Source organism: Cannabis sativa, chromosome 4, assembly GCF_029168945.1.
Source record: "Cannabis sativa cultivar Pink pepper isolate KNU-18-1 chromosome 4, ASM2916894v1, whole genome shotgun sequence".
NCBI classification, from domain to species: Eukaryota; Viridiplantae; Streptophyta; class Magnoliopsida; order Rosales; family Cannabaceae; genus Cannabis; species Cannabis sativa.
This window is the reverse complement of record NC_083604.1, coordinates 81,432,251-81,451,548: the sequence shown is the minus strand read 5'-3', so window position 1 is coordinate 81,451,548 and position 19,298 is coordinate 81,432,251. Positions and strand designations below refer to the sequence as shown.

At 30.0% G+C, this 19,298-nt stretch overlaps 1 protein-coding gene and 2 long non-coding RNA genes across 4 annotated transcripts; all 3 read left to right on the top strand.

The window, feature by feature from the left end:
* Positions 1 to 80: 80 nt before the first annotated feature.
* On the top strand, positions 81 to 2,466 carry LOC133037419 (MDIS1-interacting receptor like kinase 2-like). Of its 2 annotated transcripts, XM_061114694.1 has the most exons (3): positions 81 to 418; positions 512 to 1,141; positions 1,939 to 2,466. In XM_061114694.1, exons 1-3 carry the CDS (start codon positions 394 to 396, stop codon positions 2,313 to 2,315), a joined length of 1,032 nt encoding a protein of 343 aa, XP_060970677.1. In that variant the 5' UTR covers positions 81 to 393; the 3' UTR covers positions 2,316 to 2,466. The 2 variants fall into 2 exon arrangements, with proteins under 2 accessions (XP_060970677.1, XP_060970678.1); XM_061114695.1 differs by having other exon boundaries at positions 242 to 1,141.
* Positions 2,467 to 3,694: 1,228 nt separating this feature from the next.
* On the top strand, positions 3,695 to 9,986 carry LOC133037507 (uncharacterized). The gene is made up of 5 exons (XR_009687597.1): positions 3,695 to 3,911; positions 5,677 to 5,736; positions 6,062 to 7,825; positions 9,555 to 9,646; positions 9,972 to 9,986. It is a non-coding gene; the product is annotated as an uncharacterized LOC133037507 (long non-coding RNA).
* Positions 9,987 to 14,351: 4,365 nt separating this feature from the next.
* LOC133037506 (uncharacterized) lies at positions 14,352 to 18,334 on the top strand. The gene is made up of 3 exons (XR_009687595.1): positions 14,352 to 15,647; positions 17,382 to 17,473; positions 17,799 to 18,334. It is a non-coding gene; the product is annotated as an uncharacterized LOC133037506 (long non-coding RNA).
* The last annotated feature ends 964 nt before the right edge of the window (positions 18,335 to 19,298 follow it).

The window sequence follows — 19,298 nt, the reverse complement described above, 5'->3', positions numbered from 1 at the left end:
GTAGGTAAGATACCAGTTGGCTTGGTAGCTTTGAAAATTTACATAGCTTAAACCTCGGCCACAATGTTCGTCAAGTGAAATACCACCAGAGCTTGGAAATTTGGGCTCCTTGCATTATGCATTGGATCTTAGCAGCAATTTACTTGTTGGAGAAATACCTTCAAGCCTGTCAAAGCTTACAATGCTAGAAATTCTCGACATCTCTCGTAACCACCTCTCAGGTAGTATTCCACAATCATTTTCCCACCTAATAAGCATAAGCTACATAAATTTTTCTTACAACAATTTGACAGTCCGATCCCAACTGGACTTGTTTTCCAAAATGCATCAAAATGTGTTTATGATGGAAATCTTGGATTGTGTGGAAAAGCTACAGGACTTAAGCCCTGCAGAATGCAAAAAAACAAAGCTAGCAATGGTAGTCACATTTTAGTCTTTGGTCTTGTTTGTAGCCTAATATTGTTTGTTACTACCATTGTAATCATTCTCATATTTTGTCATGAATCCAAAGTGATGGATAAGAGTAGAAAAGGTGCCAACAATAATGAAATGAACAAGTCATTCATATGGGAGAAGGAAGCAAAATTCACATTTGGAGAAATTGTAGAGGCAACTGAAGACTTTGATGACAAGTACTGTATTGGGAAAGGAGGTTTTGGTACTGTTTACAAGGCCATATTGAGATCACATGAGCTAATTTCGGCAGTTAAGCGGTTGCACGTGTCAGATTCAAGTGATATTTTAGAAGTTAATCGCATCAGTTTTGAGAATGAGATTCAAACTCTAACCGAAGTCCGACATCGGAACATCATAAAGCTTTATGGGTTCATTTCAAGAAAAAGTGAAATGTACTTGGTGTATCAATATGCAAAAAGAGGTAGTCTTTCTAAAGTATTATATGGCTCAACAAATCTTGATTGGGATTCAAGGGTGGAGATAGTTCAAGGATTGGCCCACGCAATCTCATACTTGCACCACGATTGTTCTCCACCAATTGTCCATCGCGACGTGTCTTTGAACAATGTACTACTTGGCTCAGATTTTGTTCCCATTCTATCAGACTTTGGTATAGCTCAATTGTTGATCCCTGACTCCTCCATTTGGACAAATGTAGCTGGATCCTACGGTTATATGGCCCCAGGTATAAATATTGTACTCGTTACTAAGCATTGTTATTTGGCAAAACTCGAGTTTTATGAATAGTTAGAGGTAGGGGTGTTTATTGGATCACATCCAATATTTTTAGGCCTATTCAGATCCGATCCAATCATATATTGGATGTTAGATTTTATTATCCGATCCGATCCAATTAATTTCGTCATCCAATCGATCCAACATCCATTGGATGTATTTTATATATATTTATTTGTTTAATTTGTGTTTATCTAATATTTTAGACCTAGTATTTTTTGGATCGGATCGAATCCATCCAATATTTTAGATCCAGTATGTATTGGATTGGACTGGATCCATCCAATCTAAGTAAAAAAAAAAAGTAAAACTTTAATGTTAATTTTCATATATACCTATAAATTTGATGTATAACAATATAAAATCTAATTACTCATCCAAACTAAATGAAAATACTAATTAGTTCGATTGGATGTTGGATCTATTGGATTTTTAGACACCACATCCACTATCCGATCCGATCCAATTGGATATTTAAAAATAACATCCAATCCGATCCGATCACAATTGGATATCCAATGTTTTGCGGTCGGTTGTAATTGGATCGGTCGGTTCTTATTGGATTAGATCGATTTATGCACACCCCTCCCTAGTTAGCGGTGTTTTATGATATTTAACTCGGTTTCACCTAATATTTAATTACAACAATAGAAGTATGATGCCTCGTGATAGTGTTGGGCACTACTGTACCCTTTAACATTTCTCTTACTAATTAGTGCTTACATGAACTTTTATTTTGTTGTACAGAGCTTGCTTTGACCATGCGTGTGACTGAAAAGTGTGATGTGTATAGTTTTGGAGTGGTAGCTTTAGAAATTATGATGGGAAAGCATCCAGGAGAATTATTGGAATCTTTATCATCATCTCAATCGAAAATATCATCAGAGAATATGCTACTGAAAGATATGTTAGATCAACGGCTATTACCTCCTACAGGTAGATTACTAATGGTTGTGGTGTTGGTGGTGAGCTTGGCATTGTCATGTACTAGAAGTAGACCAGATTCACGACCCACTATGCATTTTGTGGCACAAGAACTATCGACAAGGAGTCGAGCTTCCATGATCTCTGTGCCATTGAGAACCATTACTATTGGGAAGCTTTCTACCCTTTACTATCAGTAGTAGAAATAAATAAATATTTTTGAGAAGAAGAAGAATATGAAGAATATTTGCTCTTTATTGCTTGTGAGTAATAATTATATGTATATGATTGAAATAAAATAATAATAATAAACATCCATAATTTGAGAGTCAAGTAAATACTCGATCTCTTACATTACATGTTCAAATAAAGATCGTTTCAAAAACCATAACCAATTGTAGTTTCATAAGAAAAAAATTACAATATACTCTTCTTTTTAAGCGATACAATAGGCATCTTTACTAATAAGTAATGGGAATCAATAGTAAGGTAATCATTCTCTTACATTTGTTTACTTGCATTATTAAAATTAGGAAAGGGAAAAGTTGAATAAATTAGGGAGAACTTTCCCCACCAATTTTATAAGGAATGTCATTAAGGGTAATAGATTTTTATTATTTTTTATTTTATTTTTTAATATTAAATATATAATAACAATTTTATCCTTTAAAATATGTCTTACAAAATAACAAAATAACTACCATATAATATAGTTTAACTCAAAAAGGCAATTTAGTCAATTTAAGCATTCCGATTATGTTTCCTAATAAAGTAAACAATATAAATCACAACTATTCTAATTCGAAAAATTTTAGTAAACAACATATTACAAATATTGATTCCGATTATTTTTTATTTATTCTGTTACATTTCTCTATTAATTTATTCCAATTCTGATTACGTACTGTATAGTTTACGTGCCATAAAGTACTTAAAACGACACTTTTTTTTTCCTTTAGTTGAAAACACAAATTATTTATTTATTTACATTTTTACTAAAAACAATGTAAAAACAATAATGTAAACGTACATCAACATGCAACCAATTAAGAGTTTATTATATTTAATATTTTTAAGCATATCCAGAATCAATCTAATTATATATTAATTGTTAAATCTTATTCAATTTAATATTTTTAAGCATACCCATTATATCTCTTAAGTTAATCTAAATTATATGTTAAACTTAAGTGAAAAATAAAAGTATATTAGGCAATCCACTCATAAAATTAAGTATATTTTAATAAAATATAATTAGGATAGTTTTGAGTATTGGATTAAAAAAAAAGTATTTCTCAACTTATCCCAGTGCGCCTTTAGTATTGGGATAAGTTGAAGAATACCTCTTTTTTGTATCAATTAATCAAAAATACTTTCATATTTTATACAATTAAAATCTACCTACTTTTATGAGTGAATTGTCTAATATATCCTTACCTTTCACTTAAGTGTAATACATAATTTATACTTATGTAAAGGGTATAATAGGCAAATCATTTATAAAAGTGGGTATATCTTAAAAGAATATGGAAATAATGGTAAAAATTAAAACAAATAAAATAAAGTGAGTATACAATGCAATTTTCTCTTTAGGTATTTGAGTTAGCCCAATTAGGCCCAATTAGAATAGTAGACCCATAACGTGATATTATTAGGGTTCAGTACAGAGCTTCTCTCTCCATACTTCGCTCTCCGTTACTCTCCATCGGCACCGATCGGAGATGAGGGATTCCGTTTGCTAATAGGCCGTTCAGTGGTCCAAATCGGCTTCATTATCATCTCAGCTTCACTCACAGGTATGAGTTTGAGAAACAATGGTTTCTTGTAGCTTTCATCTATTTCTTCAAAGATTTCATTTTTCCATTTTCATAATCTTTTGATTTCTCGCCTTTCTGTATTTTTTTTCCTATGGTGTAATCTTGTTTATGAATCAATGCCTGTGTTTTGTTCTGATCAGTGAAAAATAAGCATTAGTTTGGTTTTGAAATGTGCTAATAATACACTGATTTGATTCTTTAAATATGTAAGGGTTGTTTATCTGAAATTTATTTCAGATTCTATTCGAGAGCTTCTTAGATTGACATTTACATGAAATTGTTGCACACTGTGTGAGCATCTTTATGTATGAGTATGCAATTGTTCACTCAGTATGTATTTTATCTTTTTTCCTTTGTGGGAAATTTTGTGTTGAAAGCACAGAAATCTGTTTTAGATAGCCTTATTATGTCTTTGTTCATTTCTACTGAGTTTGTTGGATAAGTTGATAGATATGAAATCTAGAGACTAAATCTTCATTAATATTAAAGACATTATAGTTACAAAGTTCCAATTTTTAGTCTTTTAGAGATACTTGAAGATCTCCCAAAAGAGAGTTCATCTCTTCCCAAATAGAGGAATAATCAACCACCCTTAATCACTAGGCTCACTCAACTAAACCTGGGTCATCAGAGAACCACTCAACTCATAACTAACAAACTGTACAACACAACACATTATTAATCATAAGTAATTCTGTTCTTGCTATTAGTATTTGAGTATATTAGTTAGTTCATGAGAAGTTGAGTGTATTTTCTCCTGCAAATTTAAGAATGAATTCTACTAAAATGTTCAATTCCTTGAAATCCAACATCTAATAATAAATTATTCTTTAAAGTATATGTTTTATTTAATAAAAATTCCTGTTATATCTAATAATAAATTTTATGATTTTGGTTATATTATTATTTTTAATATTAACATTTCTATTATAATTTTTCAAAGGCTAATTAGTAATTTTTCTCCTTAAATTTTGACATGTACTAAATCGTGCATCCTGAACTTTTTTGGCCGTTAAAAATTCTCCCGAACTATTGAGAATTTTTTTTTTTTTTTTTGAATTGAAAATAAATTTTATTAACCAACAAATTCCGTTACCAAACAAGGTAACAAATCGATAGGAACGAGACTCCATATCGAAACGACAACCGGGATATAATATAGAAGCTCTAGCAAAGTTATGAGCTACCACATTAGCTTATCGTTTAACAAAGATAATAGAAACATTTCTTAACTCAAGGTAGAGTTGTTTACATTCAGTAATGATTTGTCCAAACAAAGATAACTATTGAGATTGTTAAATTTAAGGATTTTTGTCTAATTTTAGTAAAAAAAATTCTAACATGGATGAATGTTCAAGAGGTATGATTTAGTACATATCAAAGTTTGAGGACATGATTTGGTAGATATCAAAGTCTGGGGAGCATGATTTAGTATATATACAATCACTGAAACAGTAAAATTGAATGAAATTAGACAAAAGTCCTTAAATTTAACAATCTCAATAGTTCAGGGGAATTTTTAACGGCCTAAAAAGTTCAGGGGCACAATTTACTACATCTCAAAGTTCAGGGGAAAAATTACTAATTAGTCTTTTTCAGAAACGAAAGTGATATTTATGTAAAGCCCATCCCAAATGTGATAACAGAAAGGATATTTATACAACCCCAAAGCCTATTATGACGATACCCTTTCTTCTTCGTTCTCTCTCCTGCCTAACTCGATCGCTTTCTCACTAAACCCTAGAAATATTATCAACAACCTGATCGCTGATCGGACATCGGAGCGGAGGCATTTCACTCTCAGGTACTATCGATTCTCTTTCTCTCTCTCTATTTTGTTGTTGGATATGATTTAGCCATTATTTATCAAATTCTATTTATTGAATATTATTTTTGGATTAGGAATTATTAAGAAAATATTTGTTTGTGAATAAACTAAGAATTATTTTAATTTTAAATATAGCTTCTCAAAATTGTTTTTATAATTAATTTTAGTTTTAATTTTGTAATTGTTAATAAACAACACAACGACTAATTAGTAAAAATAAAAACGACTTATTATTTCAAACGAGTGAAAATTTTAGACTCACACACAACGACTTATTAATTCATTTCATTGCTTGCTCTAGGTTTATTACAGTCTGTCAAAATCGCAAGAGCTGCAGTTACTTTGGCCACAGGACTGTTGAAGAAGGCAGGGGCTGAGGCTACTCTATAGTTTACTTAATCACAAGAAGCTTGATGGCTGGAATTTCAGGATTCGCGAGCCTTGGACCTAAGACCAAGAACTTTGTAGTTGCCGGTGGATTGACATCATTCGTCTTTGGGGTATATTTCTACACAATGAGGGCTGTGGGAGGTACAGATGAGCTGCAAGTGGCCATAGATAAGTTTGAGGATCAGAAGAACAAGAAAGAGGCTGAACCAAATTTGCCATCTAAAGCTTAATAACATGTTTAATTGTACTTCGTTTGTTGTCTAAAACGGAAATAAGATTTTTCTCGATACTCTTTCTTTACAATAAGCTTTTTTTGCTGGCGTAATATGTAATATTTCTTCATTAAATGTCTAATAACACTACAGAAATTTTGTTCACTTACATGCCAAGCACATATTATTTTTAACCTTGAACGTTGGTAAAGAGAGATTTCAAAGTTCAAACGCAGTGAGTTTTATCAGGTTTGGATTTTAGATGGTTTATTTCTTATTTGGAACAAGGTTACTATACTCAAACTAGTGAAAATATAAAGACTTATTAAGAGTATATAAATCAGAGTCTGAAAACAATGGGAGGGTTAATGAAAGGTGTGTTCATAATAATGATCAATCTAACAATGGGAGGGTCTTTTGTAAACAAGATAAATCACAACTATTCCATTTCTAAAAAATTTTAGTAAATAACATATTACAAATATTAATTCCGATTATTTTTCATTTATTTTGTTACATTTCTCCATTAATTTATTCCAATTCTGATTACTGATTACTGTATAGTTAATGTGCCATAAAGTACTTAAAACGACACTTTTTTTTTTCCTTTCGTTGAAAAACACAAATTATTTATTTATTTACATTTTTACTAAAAACAATAATGTAAACGTACATCAACATGCAACCAATTAAGAGTTTATTAGACCATATTTAATATTTTTAAGCATATTCAGATTCAATTTAATTATATATTAATTGATAAATTTTACTATTTGATCTTATTCAATTTAATATTTTTAAGCATACCCATTATATGCCTTAAGTTAATTTAAATTATATGTTAAACTTAAGTGGAAGATGAAAGTATATTGGGCAATCCACTCATTAAATTAAGTATATTTTAATGAAATATAATTTGAGGATAGTTTTGAGTAATGGATTAAAAAAAAAGGGTATATTGAGAAATACCTCTTTTATTTATTAATTAACCAAAACTACCTCTACTTTTATATTTAATTGAAACATACCTCTTTTTATATGTATTATACCCAAAATACCCTGATATAAGGGAGTCACATGGAGAGTATATTGAGGTGACAGGGGTAAAATCGGTAAAGTATTAAAAAAAAAGGTAAAAATGATAGATTTTAAAAAATAAGATAACAATAAAAGAGGTTAATATAAAAAAGGTATAGAGTCTAATTTTCTCAAAAAAAAAAAAAAAAAGTATTTCTAAACTTATCCATTTGTGGGCCTTAAGTATTTGAGTTAGCCCAATTAGGCCCAATTAGAATAGTACACCCATAACGTGATATTATTAGGGTTCAATACAGAGCTTCTCTCTCCATACTTCGCTCTCCGTTACTCTCCATCGGCACCGATCGGAGATGAGGGATTCCGTTTGCTAATAGGCCGTTCAGTTGTCCAAATCGGCTTCATTATCATCTCAGCTTCACTCACAGGTATGACTTTGAGAAACAATGGTTTCTTGTAGCTTTCATCTATTTCTTCAAAGATTTCATTTTTCCATTTTCATAATCTTTTGATTTCTCGCCTTTACGTATTTTTTTCCTATGGTGTAATCTTGTTTATGAATCAATGCATGTGTTTTGTTCTGATCAGTGAAAAATAAGCATTAGTTTGGTTTTGAAATGTGCTAATAATACACTGATTTGATTCTTTAAATATGTAAGGGTTGTTTATCTGAAATTTATTTCAGATTCTATTCGAGAGCTTCTTAGATTGACATTTACATGAAATTGTTGCACACTGTGTGAGCATCTTTATGTATGAGTATGCAATTGTTCACTCAGTATGTATTTTATCTTTTTTCCTTTGTGGGAAATTTTGTGTTGAAAGCACAGAAATCTGTTTTAGATAGCCTTATTATGTCTTTGTTCATTTCTACTGAGTTTGTTGGATAAGTTGATAGATATGAAATCTAGAGACTAAATCTTCATTAATATTAAAGACATTATAGTTACAAAGTTCCAATTTTTAGTCTTTTAGAGATACTTGAAGATCTCCCAAAAGAGAGTTCATCTCTTCCCAAATAGAGGAATAATCAACCACCCTTAATCACTAGGCTCACTCAACTAAACTTCGGGTCATCGTAGAACCACTCAACTCATAACTAACAAACTGTACAACACAACACATTATTAATCATAAGTAATTCTGTTCTTGCTATTAGTATTTGAGTATATTAGTTAGTTCATGAGAAGTTGAGTGTATTTTCTCCTGCAAATTTAAGAATGAATTCTACTAAAATGTTCAATTCCTTGAAATCCAACATCTAATAATAAATTATTCTTTAAAGTATATGTTTTATTTAATAAAAATTCCTGTTATATCTAATAATAAATTTTATGATTTTGGTTATATTATTATTTTTAATATTAACATTTCTATTATAATTTTTCAAAGGCTAATTAGTAATTTTTCTCCTTAAATTTTGACATGTACTAAATCGTGCATCCTGAACTTTTTTGGCCGTTAAAAATTCTCCCGAACTATTGAGAATTTTTTTTTTTTTTTGAATGGAAAATAAATTTTATTAACCAACAAATTCCGTTACCAAACAAGGTAACAAATCGATAGGAACAGACTCCATATCGAAACGACAACCAGGATATAATATAGAAGCTCTAGCAAAGTTATGAGCTACCACATTAGCTTATCGTTTAACAAAGATAATAGAAACATTTCTTAACTCAAGGTAGAGTTGTTTACATTCAGTAATGATTTGTCCAAACAAAGATAACTATTGAGATTGTTAAATTTAAGGATTTTTGTCTAATTTTAGTAAAAAAAATTCTAACATGGATGAATGTTCAAGAGGTATGATTTAGTACATATCAAAGTTTGAGGGACATGATTTGGTAGATATCAAAGTCTGGGGAGCATGATTTAGTATATATACAATCAGAAACGGTAAAATTGAATGAAATTAGACAAAAGTCCTTAAATTTAACAATCTCGATAGTTCGGGGAATTTTTAACGGCCTAAAAAGTTCAGGGGCACAATTTACTACATCTCAAAGTTCAGGGGAAAAATTACTAATTAGTCTTTTTCAGAAACGAAAGTGATATTTATGTAAAGCCCATCCCAAATGTGATAACAGAAAGGATATTTATACAACCCCAAAGCCTATTATGACGATACCCTTTCTTCTTCGTTCTCTCTCCCAGTCTAACTCGATCGCTTTCTCACTAAACCCTAGAAATATTATCAACAACCTGATCGCTGATCGGACATCGGAGCGGAGGCATTTCACTCTCAGGTACTATCGATTCTCTTTCTCTCTCTCTATTTTGTTGTTGGATATGATTTAGCCATTATTTATCAAATTCTATTTATTGAATATTATTTTTGGATTAGGAATTATTAAGAAAATATTTGTTTGTGAATAAACTAAGAATTATTTTAATTTTAAATATAGCTTCTCAAAATTGTTTTTATAATTAATTTTAGTTTTAATTTTGTAATTGTTAATAAACAACACAACGACTAATTAGTAAAAATAAAAACGACTTATTATTTCAAACGAGTGAAAATTTTAGACTCACACACAACGACTTATTAATTCATTTCATTGCTTGCTCTAGGTTTATTACAGTCTGTCAAAATCGCAAGAGCTGCAGTTACTTTGGCCACAGGACTGTTGAAGAAGGCAGGGGCTGAGGCTACTCTATAGTTTACTTAATCACAAGAAGCTTGATGGCTGGAATTTCAGGATTCGCGAGCCTTGGACCTAAGACCAAGAACTTTGTAGTTGCCGGTGGATTGACATCATTCGTCTTTGGGGTATATTTCTACACAATGAGGGCTGTGGGAGGTACAGATGAGCTGCAAGTGGCCATAGATAAGTTTGAGGATCAGAAGAACAAGAAAGAGGCTGAACCAAATTTGCCATCTAAAGCTTAATAACATGTTTAATTGTACTTCGTTTGTTGTCTAAAACGGAAATAAGATTTTTCTCGATACTCTTTCTTTACAATAAGCTTTTTTTGCTGGCGTAATATGTAATATTTCTTCATTAAATGTCTAATAACACTACAGAAATTTTGTTCACTTACATGCCAAGCACATATTATTTTTAACCTTGAACGTTGGTAAAGAGAGATTTCAAAGTTCAAACGCAGTGAGTTTTATCAGGTTTGGATTTTAGATGGTTTATTTCTTATTTGGAACAAGGTTACTATACTCAAACTAGTGAAAATATAAAGACTTATTAAGAGTATATAAATCAGAGTCTGAAAACAATGGGAGGGTTAATGAAAGGTGTGTTCATAATAATGATCAATCTAACAATGGGAGGGTCTTTTGTAAACAAGATAAATCACAACTATTCCATTTCTAAAAAATTTTAGTAAATAACATATTACAAATATTAATTCCGATTATTTTTCATTTATTTTGTTACATTTCTCCATTAATTTATTCCAATTCTGATTACTGATTACTGTATAGTTAATGTGCCATAAAGTACTTAAAACGACACTTTTTTTTTTCCTTTCGTTGAAAAACACAAATTATTTATTTATTTACATTTTTACTAAAAACAATAATGTAAACGTACATCAACATGCAACCAATTAAGAGTTTATTAGACCATATTTAATATTTTTAAGCATATTCAGATTCAATTTAATTATATATTAATTGATAAATTTTACTATTTGATCTTATTCAATTTAATATTTTTAAGCATACCCATTATATGCCTTAAGTTAATTTAAATTATATGTTAAACTTAAGTGGAAGATGAAAGTATATTGGGCAATCCACTCATTAAATTAAGTATATTTTAATGAAATATAATTTGAGGATAGTTTTGAGTAATGGATTAAAAAAAAAGGGTATATTGAGAAATACCTCTTTTATTTATTAATTAACCAAAACTACCTCTACTTTTATATTTAATTGAAACATACCTCTTTTTATATGTATTATACCCAAAATACCCTGATATAAGGGAGTCACATGGAGAGTATATTGAGGTGACAGGGGTAAAATCGGTAAAGTATTAAAAAAAAAGGTAAAAATGATAGATTTTAAAAAATAAGATAACAATAAAAGAGGTTAATATAAAAAAGGTATAGAGTCTAATTTTCTCAAAAAAAAAAAAAAGTATTTCTAAACTTATCCATTTGTGGGCCTTAAGTATTTGAGTTAGCCCAATTAGGCCCAATTAGAATAGTACACCCATAACGTGATATTATTAGGGTTCAATACAGAGCTTCTCTCTCCATACTTCGCTCTCCGTTACTCTCCATCGGCACCGATCGGAGATGAGGGATTCCGTTTGCTAATAGGCCGTTCAGTTGTCCAAATCGGCTTCATTATCATCTCAGCTTCACTCACAGGTATGACTTTGAGAAACAATGGTTTCTTGTAGCTTTCATCTATTTCTTCAAAGATTTCATTTTTCCATTTTCATAATCTTTTGATTTCTCGCCTTTCTGTATTTTTTTTTCCTATGGTGTAATCTTGTTTATGAATCAATGCATGTGTTTTGTTCTGATCAGTGAAAAATAAGCATTAGTTTGGTTTTGAAATGTGCTAATAATACACTGATTTGATTCTTTAAATATGTAAGGGTTGTTTATCTGAAATTTATTTCAGATTCTATTCGAGAGCTTCTTAGATTGACATTTACATGAAATTGTTGCACACTGTGTGAGCATCTTTATGTATGAGTATGCAATTGTTCACTCAGTATGTATTTTATCTTTTTTCCTTTGTGGGAAATTTTGTGTTGAAAGCACAGAAATCTGTTTTAGATAGCCTTATTATGTCTTTGTTCATTTCTACTGAGTTTGTTGGATAAGTTGATAGATATGAAATCTAGAGACTAAATCTTCATTAATATTAAAGACATTATAGTTACAAAGTTCCAATTTTTAGTCTTTTAGAGATACTTGAAGATCTCCCAAAAGAGAGTTCATCTCTTCCCAAATAGAGGAATAATCAACCACCCTTAATCACTAGGCTCACTCAACTAAACCTGGGTCATCAGAGAACCACTCAACTCATAACTAACAAACTGTACAACACAACACATTATTAATCATAAGTAATTCTGTTCTTGCTATTAGTATTTGAGTATATTAGTTAGTTCATGAGAAGTTGAGTGTATTTTCTCCTGCAAATTTAAGAATGAATTCTACTAAAATGTTCAATTCCTTGAAATCCAACATCTAATAATAAATTATTCTTTAAAGTATATGTTTTATTTAATAAAAATTCCTGTTATATCTAATAATAAATTTTATGATTTTGGTTATATTATTATTTTTAATATTAACATTTCTATTATAATTTTTCAAAGGCTAATTAGTAATTTTTCTCCTTAAATTTTGACATGTACTAAATCGTGCATCCTGAACTTTTTTGGCCGTTAAAAATTCTCCCGAACTATTGAGAATTTTTTTTTTTTTTTTTGAATGGAAAATAAATTTTATTAACCAACAAATTCCGTTACCAAACAAGGTAACAAATCGATAGGAACAGACTCCATATCGAAACGACAACCAGGATATAATATAGAAGCTCTAGCAAAGTTATGAGCTACCACATTAGCTTATCGTTTAACAAAGATAATAGAAACATTTCTTAACTCAAGGTAGAGTTGTTTACATTCAGTAATGATTTGTCCAAACAAAGATAACTATTGAGATTGTTAAATTTAAGGATTTTTGTCTAATTTTAGTAAAAAAAATTCTAACATGGATGAATGTTCAAGAGGTATGATTTAGTACATATCAAAGTTTGAGGGACATGATTTGGTAGATATCAAAGTCTGGGGAGCATGATTTAGTATATATACAATCACTGAAACAGTAAAATTGAATGAAATTAGACAAAAGTCCTTAAATTTAACAATCTCAATAGTTCAGGGGAATTTTTAACGGCCTAAAAAGTTCAGGGGCACAATTTACTACATCTCAAAGTTCAGGGGAAAAATTACTAATTAGTCTTTTTCAGAAACGAAAGTGATATTTATGTAAAGCCCATCCCAAATGTGATAACAGAAAGGATATTTATACAACCCCAAAGCCTATTATGACGATACCCTTTCTTCTTCGTTCTCTCTCCCAGTCTAACTCGATCGCTTTCTCACTAAACCCTAGAAATATTATCAACAACCTGATCGCTGATCGGACATCGGAGCGGAGGCATTTCACTCTCAGGTACTATCGATTCTCTTTCTCTCTCTCTATTTTGTTGTTGGATATGATTTAGCCATTATTTATCAAATTCTATTTATTGAATATTATTTTTGGATTAGGAATTATTAAGAAAATATTTGTTTGTGAATAAACTAAGAATTATTTTAATTTTAAATATAGCTTCTCAAAATTGTTTTTATAATTAATTTTAGTTTTAATTTTGTAATTGTTAATAAACAACACAACGACTAATTAGTAAAAATAAAAACGACTTATTATTTCAAACGAGTGAAAATTTTAGACTCACACACAACGACTTATTAATTCATTTCATTGCTTGCTCTAGGTTTATTACAGTCTGTCAAAATCGCAAGAGCTGCAGTTACTTTGGCCACAGGACTGTTGAAGAAGGCAGGGGCTGAGGCTACTCTATAGTTTACTTAATCACAAGAAGCTTGATGGCTGGAATTTCAGGATTCGCGAGCCTTGGACCTAAGACCAAGAACTTTGTAGTTGCCGGTGGATTGACATCATTCGTCTTTGGGGTATATTTCTACACAATGAGGGCTGTGGGAGGTACAGATGAGCTGCAAGTGGCCATAGATAAGTTTGAGGATCAGAAGAACAAGAAAGAGGCTGAACCAAATTTGCCATCTAAAGCTTAATAACATGTTTAATTGTACTTCGTTTGTTGTCTAAAACGGAAATAAGATTTTTCTCGATACTCTTTCTTTACAATAAGCTTTTTTTGCTGGCGTAATATGTAATATTTCTTCATTAAATGTCTAATAACACTACGTAAATTTTGTTCACTTACATGCCAAGCACATATTATTTTTAACCTTGAACGTTGGTAAAGAGAGATTTCAAAGTTCAAACGCAGTGAGTTTTATCAGGTTTGGATTTTAGATGGTTTATTTCTTATTTGGAACAAGGTTACTATACTCAAACTAGTGAAAATATAAAGACTTATTAAGAGTATATAAATCAGAGTCTGAAAACAATGGGAGGGTTAATGAAAGGTGTGTTCATAATAATGATCAATCTAACAATGGGAGGGTCTTTTGTAAACAAGATAAATCACAACTATTCCATTTCTAAAAAATTTTAGTAAATAACATATTACAAATATTAATTCCGATTATTTTTCATTTATTTTGTTACATTTCTCCATTAATTTATTCCAATTCTGATTACTGATTACTGTATAGTTAATGTGCCATAAAGTACTTAAAACGACACTTTTTTTTTTCCTTTCGTTGAAAAACACAAATTATTTATTTATTTACATTTTTACTAAAAACAATAATGTAAACGTACATCAACATGCAACCAATTAAGAGTTTATTAGACCATATTTAATATTTTTAAGCATATTCAGATTCAATTTAATTATATATTAATTGATAAATTTTACTATTTGATCTTATTCAATTTAATATTTTTAAGCATACCCATTATATGCCTTAAGTTAATTTAAATTATATGTTAAACTTAAGTGGAAGATGAAAGTATATTGGGCAATCCACTCATTAAATTAAGTATATTTTAATGAAATATAATTTGAGGATAGTTTTGAGTAATGGATTAAAAAAAAAGGGTATATTGAGAAATACCTCTTTTATTTATTAATTAACCAAAACTACCTCTACTTTTATATTTAATTGAAACATACCTCTTTTTATATGTATTATACCCAAAATACCCTGATATAAGGGAGTCACATGGAGAGTATATTGAGGTGACAGGGGTAAAATCGGTAAAGTGTTAAAAAAAAGGTAAAAATGATAGATTTTAAAAAATAAGATAACAATAAAAGAGGTTAATATAAAAAAGGTATAGAGTCTAATTTTCTCAAAAAAAAAAAAAAAAAGTATTTCTAAACTTATCCATTTGTGGGCCTTAAGTATTTGAGTTAGCCCAATTAGGCCCAATTAGAATAGTACACCCATAACGTGATATTATTAGGGTTCAATACAGAGCTTCTCTCTCCATACTTCGCTCTCCGTTACTCTCCATCGGCACCGATCGGAGATGAGGGATTCCGTTTGCTAATAGGCCGTTCAGTTGTCCAAATCGGCTTCATTATCATCTCAGCTTCACTCACAGGTATGACTTTGAGAAACAATGGTTTCTTGTAGCTTTCATCTATTTCTTCAAAGATTTCATTTTTCCATTTTCATAATCTTTTGATTTCTCGCCTTTCTGTATTTTTTTTCCTATGGTGTAATCTTGTTTATGAATCAATGCCTGTGTTTTGTTCTGATCAGTGAAAAATAAGCATTAGTTTGGTTTTGAAATGTGCTAATAATACACTGATTTGATTCTTTAAATATGTAAGGGTTGTTTATCTGAAATTTATTTCAGATTCTATTCGAGAGCTTCTTAGATTGACATTTACATGAAATTGTTGCACACTGTGTGAGCATCTTTATGTATGAGTATGCAATTGTTCACTCAGTATGTATTTTATCTTTTTTCCTTTGTGGGAAATTTTGTGTTGAAAGCACAGAAATCTGTTTTAGATAGCCTTATTATGTCTTTGTTCATTTCTACTGAGTTTGTTGGATAAGTTGATAGATATGAAATCTAGAGACTAAATCTTCATTAATATTAAAGACATTATAGTTACAAAGTTCCAATTTTTAGTCTTTTAGAGATACTTGAAGATCTCCCAAAAGAGAGTTCATCTCTTCCCAAATAGAGGAATAATCAACCACCCTTAATCACTAGGCTCACTCAACTAAACCTGGGTCATCAGAGAACCACTCAACTCATAACTAACAAACTGTACAACACAACACATTATTAATCATAAGTAATTCTGTTCTTGCTATTAGTATTTGAGTATATTAGTTAGTTCATGAGAAGTTGAGTGTATTTTCTCCTGCAAATTTAAGAATGAATTCTACTAAAATGTTCAATTCCTTGAAATCCAACATCTAATAATAAATTATTCTTTAAAGTATATGTTTTATTTAATAAAAATTCCTGTTATATCTAATAATAAATTTTATGATTTTGGTTATATTATTATTTTTAATATTAACATTTCTATTATAATTTTTCAAAGGCTAATTAGTAATTTTTCTCCTTAAATTTTGACATGTACTAAATCGTGCATCCTGAACTTTTTTGGCCGTTAAAAATTCTCCCGAACTATTGAGAATTTTTTTTTTTTTTTTTGAATGGAAAATAAATTTTATTAACCAACAAATTCCGTTACCAAACAAGGTAACAAATCGATAGGAACAGACTCCATATCGAAACGACAACCAGGATATAATATAGAAGCTCTAGCAAAGTTATGAGCTACCACATTAGCTTATCGTTTAACAAAGATAATAGAAACATTTCTTAACTCAAGGTAGAGTTGTTTACATTCAGTAATGATTTGTCCAAACAAAGATAACTATTGAGATTGTTAAATTTAAGGATTTTTGTCTAATTTTAGTAAAAAAAATTCTAACATGGATGAATGTTCAAGAGGTATGATTTAGTACATATCAAAGTTTGAGGGACATGATTTGGTAGATATCAAAGTCTGGGGAGCATGATTTAGTATATATACAATCACTGAAACAGTAAAATTGAATGAAATTAGACAAAAGTCCTTAAATTTAACAATCTCAATAGTTCAGGGGAATTTTTAACGGCCTAAAAAGTTCAGGGGCACAATTTACTACATCTCAAAGTTCAGGGGAAAAATTACTAATTAGTCTTTTTCAGAAACGAAAGTGATATTTATGTAAAGCCCATCCCAAATGTGATAACAGAAAGGATATTTATACAACCCCAAAGCCTATTATGACGATACCCTTTCTTCTTCGTTCTCTCTCCCAGTCTAACTCGATCGCTTTCTCACTAAACCCTAGAAATATTATCAACAACCTGATCGCTGATCGGACATCGGAGCGGAGGCATTTCACTCTCAGGTACTATCGATTCTCTTTCTCTCTCTCTATTTTGTTGTTGGATATGATTTAGCCATTATTTATCAAATTCTATTTATTGAATATTATTTTTGGATTAGGAATTATTAAGAAAATATTTGTTTGTGAATAAACTAAGAATTATTTTAATTTTAAATATAGCTTCTCAAAATTGTTTTTATAATTAATTTTAGTTTTAATTTTGTAATTGTTAATAAACAACACAACGACTAATTAGTAAAAATAAAAACGACTTATTATTTCAAACGAGTGAAAATTTTAGACTCACACACAACGACTTATTAATTCATTTCATTGCTTGCTCTAGGTTTATTACAGTCTGTCAAAATCGCAAGAGCTGCAGTTACTTTGGCCACAGGACTGTTGAAGAAGGCAGGGGCTGAGGCTACTCTATAGTTTACTTAATCACAAGAAGCTTGATGGCTGGAATTTCAGGATTCGCGAGCCTTGGACCTAAGACCAAGAACTTTGTAGTTGCCGGTGGATTGACATCATTCGTCTTTGGGGTATATTTCTACACAATGAGGGCTGTGGGAGGTACAGATGAGCTGCAAGTGGCCATAGATAAGTTTGAGGATCAGAAGAACAAGAAAGAGGCTGAACCAAATTTGCCATCTAAAGCTTAATAACATGTTTAATTGTACTTCGTTTGTTGTCTAAAACGGAAATAAGATTTTTCTCGATACTCTTTCTTTACAATAAGCTTTTTTTGCTGGCGTAATATGTAATATTTCTTCATTAAATGTCTAATAACACTACAGAAATTTTGTTCACTTACATGCCAAGCACATATTATTTTTAACCTTGAACGTTGGTAAAGAGAGATTTCAAAGTTCAAACGCAGTGAGTTTTATCAGGTTTGGATTTTAGATGGTTTATTTCTTATTTGGAACAAGGTTACTATACTCAAACTAGTGAAAATATAAAGACTTATTAAGAGTATATAAATCAGAGTCTGAAAACAATGGGAGGGTTAATGAAAGGTGTGTTCATAATAATGATCAATCTAACAATGGGAGGGTCTTTTGTAAACAAGATAAATCACAACTATTCCATTTCTAAAAAATTTTAGTAAATAACATATTACAAATATTAATTCCGATTATTTTTCATTTATTTTGTTACATTTCTCCATTAATTTATTCCAATTCTGATTACTGATTACTGTATAGTTAATGTGCCATAAAGTACTTAAAACGACACTTTTTTTTTTCCTTTCGTTGAAAAACACAAATTATTTATTTATTTACATTTTTACTAAAAACAATAATGTAAACGTACATCAACATGCAACCAATTAAGAGTTTATTAGACCATATTTAATATTTTTAAGCATATTCAGATTCAATTTAATTATATATTAATTGATAAATTTTACTATTTGATCTTATTCAATTTAATATTTTTAAGCATACCCATTATATGCCTTAAGTTAATTTAAATTATATGTTAAACTTAAGTGGAAGATGAAAGTATATTGGGCAATCCACTCATTAAATTAAGTATATTTTAATGAAATATAATTTGAGGATAGTTTTGAGTAATGGATTAAAAAAAAAGGGTATATTGAGAAATACCTCTTTTATTTATTAATTAACCAAAACTACCTCTACTTTTATATTTAATTGAAACATACCTCTTTTTATATGTATTATACCCAAAATACCCTGATATAAGGGAGTCACATGGAGAGTATATTGAGGTGACAGGGGTAAAATCGGTAAAGTATTAAAAAAAAAGGTAAAAATGATAGATTTTAAAAAATAAGATAACAATAAAAGAGGTTAATATAAAAAAGGTATAGAGT

Coding starts and splice junctions, on each gene's coding strand:
- LOC133037419 (XM_061114695.1), top strand. CDS start 394: ATGCAAAAAAACAAAGCTAGCAATGGTAGTCACATTTTAGTCTTTGGT. Junction 1,142..1,938: donor CTACGGTTATATGGCCCCAG/GTATAAATATTG, acceptor TTTGTTGTACAG/AGCTTGCTTTGACCATGCGT.